Source organism: Diprion similis, chromosome 11, assembly GCF_021155765.1.
Source record: "Diprion similis isolate iyDipSimi1 chromosome 11, iyDipSimi1.1, whole genome shotgun sequence".
Taxonomy (NCBI): Eukaryota; Metazoa; Arthropoda; class Insecta; order Hymenoptera; family Diprionidae; genus Diprion; species Diprion similis.
Window position 1 is genome coordinate 2,625,193 of NC_060115.1, and position 13,494 is coordinate 2,638,686.

Here is a 13,494-nt window from a genome sequence, read left to right on the forward strand (position 1 = left end):
TTTGCTATAAAATATGAACAATTTTCATAGAGAATCGAGGAAAGGCAGGGTGACGATGTTTTTCGTGTATTTATTTTTTCACGCATAGTTTGAGACCCGTTACAGAAAAACGAGTAGAATAAAGTAGGAGCGACAGAGTAATAGGGAATAAATAACTATGAGCATGAAATTTTTTGTACGCTGGACGTTGGTTGTTCAAGCCTTGTCGCGTTATCTCTGAGCCCCACCTCCTCCGCCACCGGCGCCGCCAGCTTCAGGGTTTGTCGCCGACGAGAGTAGAACGAATATGACGGCAGGTACTATGTACATCCACTGAAATTCATATAAAAAGAAAAACTATATATACGGACGAAACTTGCTGTGCGACAGTTATACACAGATGTTGTGTTAAATTACGCTCGAGACAAATAAAATGCATCAAATATTCGTGTCAGGGCTAACGGGCCGGTACTGATGCGGCTCGTCGATTCTCGTAAACATTTCCAAGGCTGACCGATATCGTCCGCGACTTGTTGTTTGCCACGCGAGCAGTTTCACGTCGTTTTTCCTAGCAATTCGGAACGGAAAAGCAAATCGCCATTGCGTCAGCGATCGAGTGCTCTTACATATTTTGCCAGGAAAGATCGATTGTCCTTGGTTTCCCCCCTTTCTCTGGCCTCCCTCTCTCGTTCCATCTTCTGTATGTACGTCGCCGTGTCTGGAACTGGACCTGCCTCAGGGTACTTGACTTGGACCTCGGTTGTCCACATCTGAGTAGACGGAAGTTCCCGGGAACACGGACCGTACGAAGATAGGCTCACCGCAACCGGCTCCGCTGCACCGTCCAACCATACAGTCAAGAAATCTTCAAGATTGGAGCCGAGTATGAGGCACTAAAAATAGTGAATTCTGATTGAATAAGAAAAGAATCAGCGGTCCCAGTTACATTAAATTTTCTTATCAAAGAGAAATTCGTATCATACTATGCAACACCGAATAACAAATATTATGTACGAAATTAATGCGTCACATCGGAATACCGATAATCTTTGCCAAAATGTAGTAAACATGATCCAAAAAAAAAAGTGGTTTATATTTCAGTATCACAAATCGAACTTACTATCTGGTCAAAGTTTTTCCAGGTTGAATATGTATATAGTAACGGAAATATCTTCAATTTTGTTTAAGACTTTGTTGAAAAAGTTGTCAGAATAATTTGTGTAATCTGATCGGTAATCCAATTAAAGTGAACCACATTGGAGAACGTGAAGCCTAGTTTTCCTTTACGATAAGGAATTGATAAAGCTGTTATACCAGAAAATCGAACAGAACCGACTAAAAGAGATTTCTCAATAAGTAGTTCCCGTAAGAAATCTTTCCAAATACTCGGTAAAATTTGTGATGCAAAACCACAAAATAAATCATAAACAGACCAATTAATTATCTACAAGACTTAAATAATATTAGTTGCCAATCAAGTCTTGCAACACAAATCTTATCGTAATCTATTACCGCCGGGACAGAAGTAAAGAAGGTTGTTTCCGTGCCAGATGAACCACGGACAGATGCCTTCAGTCGATACTCTCTGTCGTCTTGAGCCAATTTCTGCAGCTGGTCAAGTTCGCTAGATTTAAGACCGGCTTGTGCTATCGATGAAGCTCCGCTACGAACGCTGGTCACAGTTATGTTGCCACGTTCAATAAAATTCGGCACTGGTCCCTTATTCAAGGCATGCCATACCCTTAAACGGAGCCAACCGTCGTAGTCTAATTCGCTCTGAAAAAATCGAAGAACAGGTGTTAATAATTTCCGAACATAACTTACAGAGAAGGGTTAATAATTGGAGCCAAAGATTGAAATTACCAGTCAGCAATGAAGAAAAATACAGAAAAAAGATACGAAGAGTTAGGTTAGGGCGACGGTAATGGAACGAATCGCTCAACATTGAGTAATAAGTACTAACCCCAACAGCGGAGAGAATAACCGCGAGTAATACGGGTATCCAGGTGTAGAGTGAATTCATTTTGTGGCCAATCTATGCAACGATAATTAATTGCGGGATCGACTGTTACTTGACAGGTTAATGCCGCTGTACCATAATCTGTGTACAACGTGAATCTGTCGGCTTTTGAACCAGCGCAGTCCAATAAAGTGGATCAATTTTTGTTTCGAATTTCTTTTAAGTCATTCCTGATTAATTGGAATGAAATAGGTAGTCCCACTTGTAAAGGAATTGGCACGATTATTAGGCAGAAATTAATTGAATGGCACGAATTTTCATGGGCAGAAATTGAACTGACGTAATGGAATGCCAATGATAGCATTGGCTCTTCAATTCCATCCGACCAATCTAATCGCCTCACGCAACTTTTCAATTCGACGACTATGCGAAGCACTTTATTCACGCGGAGTAGTTTCAGTCGGTAAGAAAGAAAGCATCGATTCAAGTTGCAAGCATGGTCTGTTGCTGCAGCATGCACGCAGCATGCTTCAATGGAGGATTGGAGGAAAGCGTTTTTGGTCAAAGAAAATTGAAAGAATATTCTAGATCAGGAATTCGATTTTTGAATGATTTCAAATGGGGTAAGGCAAGTGATTTTATAATGTATGTTTATTCGTTTAATTACTGTTATATGAAACAGGGTTTCATTCACTTTTCAGGTTTTCATCTGCTGAAATGAACGATGTCTGCACAACTATGCCTTTAGAAAATACACCCAATTCGGAGCAAAGTGTCATGCCCCTGAATGGGAATGAAGAAAGTGATTCTTTAGAACCTGCGAAATGCCACAAATGCAATCATTCTGGTTGTGGCGCTACTTTTTTACGTCCTTCACGACTAGCCAGACATCTTAGGCAGCACACCGGTGAAGTATGTTGTTTCTTAGTTTCTTATAATCATCTAAACGCATCACGATTGGAACTATATCTCAATAGTTCATGCTTCATTTTTTCAGAGGCCTTTCAAGTGCGATTATGATGGCTGCGACAAGGCATACACAAATAAATCACACCTTGTACGCCACAGCCAAACTCACAGCATGGTTAAGCAGTCATTTCAGTAAGTATTATTGCCACGGAGCGGAAGATTTTGTGCCAGAATACATGTAGTTTGATTCTATCTCAGATTTTGACAAGATTTTTCCTTTTTTCAGATGCTCTAAGTGTTCTTTGATCCTCAGTAATCGTCAGAATTTAAAACGGCACTACGATCGTGTTCATACAGAGAATAGCAGATTTTTCTGCAAAGAATGTGGGATAAATTTTCTCAAGGAACAAAAGTATAAAGAACATGAGGCTTCGCATAGCGGTGTTGCATTGTACAAATGCAAAGTATGCTTTAAGGAATATGTAGCATTGAAAACCTTGAAAAAGCATGAAATGACGCATAAGAGTAAGAAGCAATATTCATGTCCAGTTTCTGGTTGCTCGGAAGTATTTGAAAAATGGTCTTTACTTTGCACACATAAAAAAACCTTGCACACAAGTGGTAAGAAATGAATTTTCACATATATTAGCTTTCATTTTAAGTTTTAGGGCGATATGCTTATTAAATTCTTGATTGTTTCTTTACAGAATACAAATGCAATGATTGTGGAAAAGTGTTTTTGAACAAGACTCAATTAAAATCGCACTCGGTCCTCCATCACGATGATCGGACGGTTGTACCATGTCCGTACGATAAGTGTCCTCGGTTTTATTTCTTCCAACGTAATCTGAATCATCACATTCGCACTAATCATCTGGGCAAAAAATATCACTGCGATATTTGTGACACAAGGTTTTCAAGCAAGCAGAAGATCGCGGAGCACATGACTAAAATTCATCTATCGAAAAAGAAGAAGAGAAAAAAGGCAATCACTAAATCAGAGCGAAAAAAGCGAAAGGATGCTGGGGTGGCTAAAAAGAGTATGCTGGCCAAATTAACCGGATTAGATTTACCCCACGCTATCGAGAAAGAGCTCTTGAACAGAAAAACCAGGATTCAAGTAACCGAGGAGGATTCTGTCCAGCATCAAGAGAATCGAATTGAAACTGTTCAGGGGATGGGAGAAACGATTCAAATGTCGACAAACGAATGTAAAATGGTAACAAATGGTTTATCGCAAAGTGCAAGTACAGAGACAGAAAGTAAAACTGAAACAAGAAGAATGAATACTGATACCGTTCATAAAGACCAGCTTGAAATCTCCTAAAGTATTAGTGAACTAGTTGATTGCGATTCGGAAACCTAATGTAAAAATCGCAAAAAAAATAAATAAATAAAACAAAAATCAATTTATATACATTTTTGTATCTTATTACCATTTTAAAAGCTTATAAATTTGATTCTCCCGCCCCGGCGCTCGTGTAGCAGACGACTTAACCTCTCTCTATTGATGATTGGTTTCTTAGAATCTCCCACCCAGCTGATCAACGATCCCCGCAAATGTGAATTCAGCATTCACAGTAAGCATAATTCATACGATTCGTACATACCACGGACGTAAAAATCTAGCTTTTGAATCAGCGAAGATCGACGAACACCTGGATTCTTGAGAGAAATACCTAAAAGTAAATAAGTAATAATACAAGTGTTAATCAAACCAAGTTCGAAAAATTTGACAGGAAAGGTGAGGTGATCAAAATAACCGCAACAAGGTTGTATCACTGTGCAAAAAACGCGGGCTTCATCAGTCATAATATTACGTTCAAGTACCAACAACATAAATGAATGAAATTGAATAATTCAACATCCGCTTTTAAATTTTCATCCATCAAACACGTTCCAAACACTTAAAGTTAAATTTATTCTCAACACGTCGAATCGCTTCCATACGTCATCATGTTCAGAGTATTCAAAACTTGTCATTTATTCAAACAGAACAAAATATTCACAAGGAGGATGGCTGCTGTAAATCTAAAATCTTTGAGTGAGGACAAAATTTACGAATTTTTGAACTCGTTTGATACAGTATTGACGGACTGTGACGGTAAGTATAAAATATAAGATTTGAAATGTTATTACACCCATAATTTTTTTTTGTACAATAGCTTACAATTAGACCGTTTATTGATTCACGCTAATCTCTTATTTCAATACCGATTCTCAATTAGAGAACAAAAGAATATCAAATAGAACGACAAACAAATTTTTAATTTCAATATCTTTACGACAATAAAATTTCAATGAAATATTTTCAATTAGGTGTATTATGGATGGATATGACACCGATCGAGAATTCTCCCGAAGTGATGAACAAGTTTCACGATCACGGCAGGCAGACTTTCTACATAACGAATAACAGCACAAAAACTAGAGAAGAATTCCTCGCCAAATGTAGCAAGCTAAATTTCCATGCTACTAAGAACAATATTTTATGCACATCTTATTTGGCTGCCTGTTATCTTCAGGATTTAGGATTCAAAAAGAAAGTTTACGTCGTTGGCTCTGAAGGTAAAAATATTAAGATACCGAAGAAGTAAAAAATTCTATGACCTTGTCTTAAGAAACGGCACGATAATTGTATTGTTTATAATTTTTGGTAAATACTATTTCTTTAGATCTTATTCCCATATTCCAAGCGTTTTCACCGGATTTTTATATCTTTGAATCACAATTTCTACTACAGAAATAAAATTTTCTTCATACTCCAAAAGTTTATCAACACCTTTGACGATATTACAATAATGTTTAATCAAATTCTGCGTGAGATAAGAGTTTCTTTAATCAACAGTTGTTCAACAGGTGTAAGCAAGGAGCTCGAGCAAGTGGGAATTGATCATTGCGGAGTTGGACCAGACACGATCAAACCAGGAGTACCGTACAAAACGTTTGAGAGGGACCCGGATGTCGGGGCAGTTATTGTTGGTTTTGACGAGCATTTTAGCTACCCGAAACTCCTAAAAGCTGCGTCGTACCTCAGTGACGAAAACGTACACTTTGTAGGGACTAATACTGACGAACGGTTTCCAATGGATGGCAACATCGTTGTACCAGGTTGGAGATAACAATTTCACCAATTCTTTTAATTTAGCTAATCGGATGTTGCATAATTGGGAAATCACTTATGTATTAGAGCATGAAAACAACATACTTAAAGTCACATAAAATAGTCTAGTGAAGATAGCGGCGTATTTACTATTTGACTTTGGCCATAAAATGAGAAACCGGATTTACGATTGAGTAATATACCATAAAGCTAACAGTATTTTTATCTCACAGGTACCGGGAGTTTAGTCAGATGCGTGGAGACATGTGCAGAGAGAAAAGCAGTAATCGTAGGGAAGCCAGATACTTACATATCCAAGGCTATAATAAAACGTTTCAATATCAATCCAAAACGCACATTGATGATCGGCGATCGTTGCAACACTGACATTTTACTTGGGACTAGATGTGGTTTCCAAACTCTTTTAGTATTGTCTGGAGTGACTTCTTTAACAGAAGTCAATACTTGGAAACAATCCAATTCTCAAGACGAGTTGGACTTGCTCCCAGATTATTATGTAGATAAATTAGGCGATTTACTACCGTATTTAGAAAAATTTAAACCTACCAACGCAAGTGCGTAAAATGTAGTGTACCAATTTGTACATACCTATATTGCAACCTATCATATTATTTATACGTTAATATATATATAACTGTAATAGATAAAAAATGTACAGAACACCTAATGAACTTGCCAAGGATTTTCAATCTTAGTTTTTACAGTTAATTCAGTACTTCGTTCGGTCATTTCGTACACATGAAAGTCAATTCACGGAGAAACTAGCAAAAATTTTTATGCTGTGATTTATACAAACAGTAGCTCGCATTGTAAAAGGATATAAAAGAACGTGTTCCAAATTGCATAGTAATTCCAAGCACAATGCCTTTTGCAATATTTATTTATAAGCTGTTCACTAACTTGTGTTGAGATGATAATAAATAAAAATTACCAAATAGCTGTATTTATGCGTGTGCATTTGTTTACAAAAGATAATGACTACCTGTCAATTAAGTACAATGCTTAAGTTCTTTTCGAAATCATTGAGAGTTTCTATGGCGCATATGCTTGGTAAACTTTCAGACACCGGCTTTGAGCAGTGTCAAATTGTTTCGTTCGAAACTTTGTAATGATTTATACTTTCTAATAATGTTTCCATAAAATTGAAATGTGATTAACAATACCGATTTTCTATCATGTGTTAATTTGCCTTAGCCAACAAGGAAAACTATGAACGCTTTGCTACTCAAAGATCTAATAATAGCTTGTTAGCGGTCACTTATTCTCTGTCCTATATTCGAATAGACAGCAAATTATGTAATCAAAGCCACGTGGTAATCAAAACGATTCATATTGCCTTAGGACTTATCTCCTAAACGTTAGTAGCATTGTGATGTAATTAGACTTCTGCTAATCCGTCCATAATTGTGCCGATACGTCCCGATATCACAGAATACGAGTTTCTATTCACAGGCAATCACACAATGGCTGCGAGTAATCTTAAATCGTTGTCTGAAGAGGAGTTAAAGAGATTTGTAAACTCGTTTGACGTCGTTTTGTCGGACTGTGATGGTGCGTGCGATACTTCATATAGTTTATATAAGGAACGAAAAGTTACCTGTCTTTGTTGTGTAAATTCCAGGTGTCTTGTGGGTGGAGAATGAGCCAATACCTGGGTCTCCGGAAGTTGTAAGAAGACTAAAATTAATTGGCAAAAAGTTCTTCTATGTGACTAATAACAACACAAAAACCAGAGCAGAGTTTCTTGAAAAATGTGAAAAACTGCAGTATCAGGCGAAACTGGTAAGTTGACGCTAATAACAAGCTATCCTAAAACCAAAAATTTGTATAATTGCAAAGGCCTTTGGACTTTGGATATTCATATAAATTGGCTGACAGGAAGAAATGATGTGCACTTCGTACTTGGTAGCAGCGTACTTGAAAGAAAAAAAATTTAATAAGAAGGTGTATATCGTTGGTAAAGAAGCCATAGGAAAAGAACTGAATGCTGTGGGCATCGAGTATATTGGATTGGGGGTAAATATCTCGTTCTACAATTCTCCTTGTGATCTGCCACGTTACGTGGAGTATCATATATAATCGTACCAATTTTTCAGCCTGATCCACTGGTCGGTGACTCGTTGGGAATGATTGAGAACTTTAATCCAGATCCTGATGTTGGAGCGGTGGTAGTTGGTTTCGATGACCAAATAAGTTATCCAAAAATAGCTAAAGCAGCAACCTATGTCCAGAATCCAGATGTACATTTCATTGGTACAAATTGTGACAACCAAAGACCGTCACCAAACTCAAACATTTTTCCAGGTGACATATGTACTTCTAAGCGAAGTGGCTTATTTTTCAATGTAATTATTAACGTGCCAAATATGTGCATAAGGTTTTTTTTATTCTGCTTATGAATGGTAATTCAATGTTTCAGGGTCGGGTTGTATGCTGAGAGTAATTGAGGCAGCGGCGAACAGAAAAGCTGTTCTGCTTGGCAAACCGGAGCCCTACATAAGCCAGACGATCATTTCCAAGTACGGCTTGAATCCAGAAAGAACTTTAATGATTGGCGATAAGTATGTAGACAGCCTGGTGGGCAGTGACGGATAACTGACGTTCACCTGAATAATCGATTGTGTTAATTGTTTATTTCAGAGGGGACACAGACATCTTATTAGGAAAACGGTGTGGATTTAAAACACTTTTGGTTTTATCAGGTGTAACGAGTCTAAAAGATTTAGAGAAGTGGAAAAGATCCGAGGACAAAGAGGAACGTGACTTAGTTCCAGATTACTACACGGATAAACTTTCCGATTTATTACCGATGCTTTCCAATTCATAGGGGAAATAGAATTATGGGTACCTGACCTAGTATTAAGCTTTTTATTAGAATGCCTAATACATTGGATAATCTCAAAATGTAACAGACGATAGAAAATTTAAAAAAATGTTGAATCTAGTAGATGAATAGAAATTTGCACAACGCTTTATTCTTCGAGCTTGTAATTTACATGTAAGCACAAAGAATGAAAGTAAAGTTCAAGTGTATCAAAAGATTCCGTACTTTGAGGAAAAAATTATTTCCAATATTTTCCAATATAAATGATGACCGGAGTTGTTTATAGCAAAGTGATCGAAGCGTTGAAACAGCCGTTTGACTTGGAGTTTCTGTATATATATTTCTGTATATATCGAAGTATTTAAGAGTTTAATTAATAGAAAATAAATAAAAATCTAAAAAGTGCTGCGTTAGCAGAGTCCTGAGGTCAACACTTCACTGCGCCCTCAAATCGAATTTAATCTACAATCAAAGAGTAAATGAATTTGTATGTCGCAGAGTAGTAGGTGTAATTGAATAGATAATAATCAACAAAAACGAAGGTTTTACAGATTTAACTTAATTCACAATATTACGAGAATTGATTCAATGTGCCAATCGAACGATCAAGCAATTTATCGGTTGCTCTCCTAATTAATAAATTCTCTAAATGAATTTACTTAACTATTGCTACATTTACATAATCTACTCTTATCTCTCTTATTAGATTGCAAACAAAATTGTAATTAATAAAGATTATTATTATTATCGAAACTCTATATAATACAACGGAATTTATTTGATCAGCCTTTCATAATTCTGGGAAACTGCCGATAACGTTATTCTTATATGATTGCGATTTTCAATAGTATGAGAATTCGGATATGCCAGATGCTTTGCCTTCAGTCTAATTCCTCAGCCAGCCACCCTTAAATTTTTCGGTTACATAAATAAGGGTTGCCTTAGTTCCTTAATTCCCGCGTTATCTGTCTGTCGGTTGGGTGTGTACTTGTTGGTACTTTGTGTCTCGTTGGCGAGGCGTTGAGTCGGTCAAGTTGTCGACGTCGTCCGTATCGCGAATCGTGTTCGGTCGTATGTACGATATGAAATGATTTTATCAAACCACCAAATGAGATAAAGACGGCCTGCGACGCTGTCAAAGGCGCGTGTATGTATTTGCTGATCAGTTAGACGTATTAGTCGTTGTTTCACTTGTCCTTGACTTAGAAGGTCTGCGTCTACAGGTTTACTATTAGATTAATTAATGTTATTACTAGCGAAGTTTGTAAAATTAACTGTTCCGGAATTTTATATTATACATATATATATGTATATTAGGGTGGCGCAAAAAAACCGACCATTTTTTTTTTTTTTTGAGTGCTTTCAATTTTCTCACACAAGCTTCTCCTCTTTTGTCTATGAAGTTTGACTCTACTCTGGCAACGTGGGACTCTTTCAGAGCCCAGTCGAAATTGCAGTTCCATATTTTTGCAAAATTGACTTTTAAGCAAAGCGTATGGGACTTAATTGGCTCCCTACCCCAAAAAAAGAGTTATCGGTAATTAGCTTTCCGCATGCCAGCCGATATCAAGATTCAAAAGTCAGTTCACAAGAACGTTTTTTCAACATTACTGTTAAAATTCCGAATCATAAAAAAATAAATAAATTAATAAAATTGTGTCAGACCTTTTACATTGTCGATATAAGTTTCTAAAGCCCTTAAGAAAGTGAAGGTGAATTTTGTTCATATTTTTAATAGAATTATAAAGGTTTAAAAGCCGTGACTGGCCTTGAAAGAGCCAGGTTGCCCACGGAGGACGTGAAATTACATCATACTGACCTTCCTGATAACCAACGTATATTAAGAAAGTCGCTCAATGATGTAATGCATGTATGATACCCGAAAACATTAAGTATCAAAGTCAAAATAAGAGCGAAACTTGCCTTTTCTTGCTGTAGAAATGGCCGGAGTGAATTTGAAGACTCTGAAGAGACATGAAATCGAGAATATTTTACAAGGAATCGACACCATTCTCTCTGACTGCGACGGTGAGTCAATTTTTCGTGTACCTAGTGCAATTACGTTACGCTTTCAACTACTTGTTACCACTCTGGAATGGCAAAAATTTTTTAGAAATATGATGATTCAAAAATTGAAAAAAACTTCCAGGTGTCTTATGGTTTGATGCTAACGTAACCAAAGATCATCCGATGGCTATAAAGAATGTCCCAGAAACGGTTATCAAGTTGAAACAATCTGGGAAACGATTTTTTTACGTTACCAACAATCCAAAAGAAAGCCGGCAGGGATTCATTGCGGTATCGAAAAGGATGGGCTACGATCCAAAGCCTCAAGAAATAATTACAGCTGCTTACCTAGTCGCAAAATACCTTCAAAATGTGAAGTTCAATAAAAAAGTATACGTCATTGGAGGCGATGGAATCGGTGAGGAATTAGATTTGGTTGGAATTCGGCACACAGGAATAGGTGTAAGTGATATTTTTTTTCTCTTCTTTTATCTTCCACAAAGCCATGCTTAATTAGTTCTAAAACTCAAATCTCTCTCTCCCTCTCTGTTGCCTCGACCTTTTCATCAAAAGAAAATGCAGTAATTAGGGTTTGTGCATTTTCAGCCGGATATTTTGGAGCCAGATCTAAACACTTTTCTCCACTCTTTTGTGCCCGATCCAGAAGTGGGAGCAGTGGTTGTCAGTTTTGACGAACACATAAGTTATCCAAAGCTCGTAAAAGCGGCGAAATATCTTAGCGATCCAAGCGTACTTTTCCTTGCCACAAGTGTGGACCTCCGAATTCCAGTAGCCACTGGAGTCGTACCAGGTCCTGGTGCCCTCATTAAATATATAGAGGCATGCTCCGGGCGAAAAGCTACTGTTCTGGGGAAGCCTGAGCCATTCATCAGAAAAGTGGTCGTCGACACCTTCAACGTGACACCTGAGACGACATTGTTCATTGGCGATAAGTAAGTATATGGATATAAATAAGACACTTGCGATTCTCTAGCGATTTTCATATCCATTTCAGAACTTTTTATGGTGCTGCGTTCTTTGTGTGGAAAAATTTGTTACATATCTTTCGACTTTTTACAGCGCTCATACCGATGTCCTCACAGGAAAGCGTTGCGGCACGAAAACTCTACTCGTCTTATCTGGAATATCTAAAAGTGACGACATCAAAGTCTGGACTGAAAGTGATAATATGGAAACGAAGGACTTGATTCCTGACTATTATACAGATTCCTTAGCCGATCTTCTTCCGTATCTGTAATGTAAAAATTTGGATTAGATTCTATTGGGAAATGACTTGAAATTAGAAAAAAAAAAAATGGGCTCTTTGGAGAATAATAAAGGGTAAAAAAGTAATGAAACTGTCTATATTAAAAAATTATATCCAACCACAAATTTAAACTGGTATATGAAAAAACTATTACATGGGTCTCAGTCCATAAAATATTACACAGGGAGTGCAAACACTTCCATTGTAAAGCAACACCGCTTATTTTTCGAATATCGCACAATTTCATTGAAGCGATTTATTATTAATAATATTGCCCGTTCCTTTTTACATTCACTTGTATGACATAGATTTTTGGGTAGACGTAATTATTTAGTACTTAAGTAAACAGTATACATGCAAGTTTCATTCAAAAACAATTCCGTCCGCACCAGATGTGAAAGTAAGAAGAGTAAATGGCTTTTCCAGTATCTTCTCTCACGGAAAACTCCAAAAACAAACAAATAAACGAGAGGACCAAAACTTTTTCTCTTTATATGTATACCTATTCACTTTAGGGAGATTAGTTTTTTGTATGCTTGAACCGTGAATGCATTAGATTCAATTTAGAATCAATTTGAATAAAGTTGTATTATGGAAAAATAATTCGATAACAAGTAATAAATTTTTTCACACATAACGTTCAACAATCGGGTGGATTAAATCAGCTTCTTCTTTACTATTACATTGACTACTACGTCATAAGCGCGCATGAACACGGCCAAATAGTTGGCCATTAACGTGGCTATACATAGTGTAAAACATTTTTATTTTACAATTTAAAAACCATGTATTATAATTTGTAGGTATACGTATATACATGTCGTAATATTTTAAATGAGGTTGTACATTGGTCGGCTATGTAGACGGAATGTATTTACTATCTACAGACCTGAATAATACAGTGTGTCAAGTTTAATTTCTCTATTAAAAACGCACTAAGTTTTTGCCATCGAACCATCGCGCATTCTTCAAATCCACCTTCCTCCTCATCTATTTTTCTCTTAGAGGGAATATTTTATACGTTAACGATAGAGCGGACAAATACAGACGCGCCAAATGGTTATTGATGATAATTGTCGGCAGCCTTTGGATCTGCGATCGGATCTATTTCCAAATTAGTAGCGCATGCGCGATCCGTCGTTTCGTCTCACTGAAACTTTCCAGCACCTGAATTTTTGTGCTCAAGTTTTCCCGTTTCTCACACTTTATATACAACAAATAAATTTTTCCTCTACGTACATACATACATACATACATACATACATGTATAATATATATATTAGGGTGGCGCAAAAAAACCGACAATTTTTTTTCTCTGAGTCTCGTGTGACAAAATGTTAGTTTCTGATGTTTTAAGAGCCCGCTTCAAAGGACAGTTCAAAAAAAAAAAATTTAAGAGGTCGCTCCAAATTTTAAAAAATGTC

General features: G+C 36.9%; 4 protein-coding genes across 5 annotated transcripts; 3 read left to right on the forward strand and 1 right to left on the reverse strand.

The window, feature by feature from the left end:
- Positions 1–50: 50 nt before the first annotated feature.
- Positions 51–2,267, reverse strand: LOC124412191 (ER membrane protein complex subunit 10). The gene is made up of 4 exons (XM_046891872.1): positions 1,943–2,267; positions 1,492–1,755; positions 606–872; positions 51–312 (listed from the first exon to the last, which is right to left on the reverse strand). Exons 1-4 carry the CDS (start codon positions 2,000–2,002, stop codon positions 211–213), a joined length of 693 nt encoding a protein of 230 aa, XP_046747828.1. The 5' UTR covers positions 2,003–2,267; the 3' UTR covers positions 51–210.
- Positions 2,268–2,443: 176 nt separating this feature from the next.
- Positions 2,444–4,251, forward strand: LOC124412189 (zinc finger protein OZF-like). 2 transcript variants are annotated; one of them, XM_046891870.1, is made up of 5 exons: positions 2,444–2,567; positions 2,641–2,851; positions 2,937–3,040; positions 3,135–3,469; positions 3,556–4,251. In XM_046891870.1, the coding sequence occupies exons 1-5, from the start codon at positions 2,548–2,550 to the stop codon at positions 4,173–4,175; spliced, it is 1,290 nt and encodes a 429-aa protein (XP_046747826.1). In that variant the 5' UTR covers positions 2,444–2,547; the 3' UTR covers positions 4,176–4,251. The 2 variants fall into 2 exon arrangements, with proteins under 2 accessions (XP_046747826.1, XP_046747827.1); XM_046891871.1 differs by having other exon boundaries at positions 2,528–2,562.
- Positions 4,252–4,536: 285 nt separating this feature from the next.
- LOC124412727 lies at positions 4,537–8,942 on the forward strand. Its single transcript, XM_046892849.1, has 12 exons — positions 4,537–4,952; positions 5,168–5,416; positions 5,708–5,959; positions 6,185–6,530; positions 6,967–7,022; positions 7,167–7,285; positions 7,355–7,523; positions 7,594–7,754; positions 7,851–7,988; positions 8,069–8,276; positions 8,392–8,533; positions 8,613–8,942. The coding sequence occupies exons 1-12, from the start codon at positions 4,805–4,807 to the stop codon at positions 8,797–8,799; spliced, it is 2,175 nt and encodes a 724-aa protein (XP_046748805.1). The 5' UTR covers positions 4,537–4,804; the 3' UTR covers positions 8,800–8,942.
- A 2,159-nt stretch (positions 8,943–11,101) lies between these two features.
- LOC124412192 (glycerol-3-phosphate phosphatase-like) lies at positions 11,102–12,099 on the forward strand. The gene is made up of 3 exons (XM_046891873.1): positions 11,102–11,265; positions 11,410–11,756; positions 11,884–12,099. The coding sequence occupies exons 1-3, from the start codon at positions 11,107–11,109 to the stop codon at positions 12,059–12,061; spliced, it is 684 nt and encodes a 227-aa protein (XP_046747829.1). The 5' UTR covers positions 11,102–11,106; the 3' UTR covers positions 12,062–12,099.
- Positions 12,100–13,494: the final 1,395 nt, after the last annotated feature.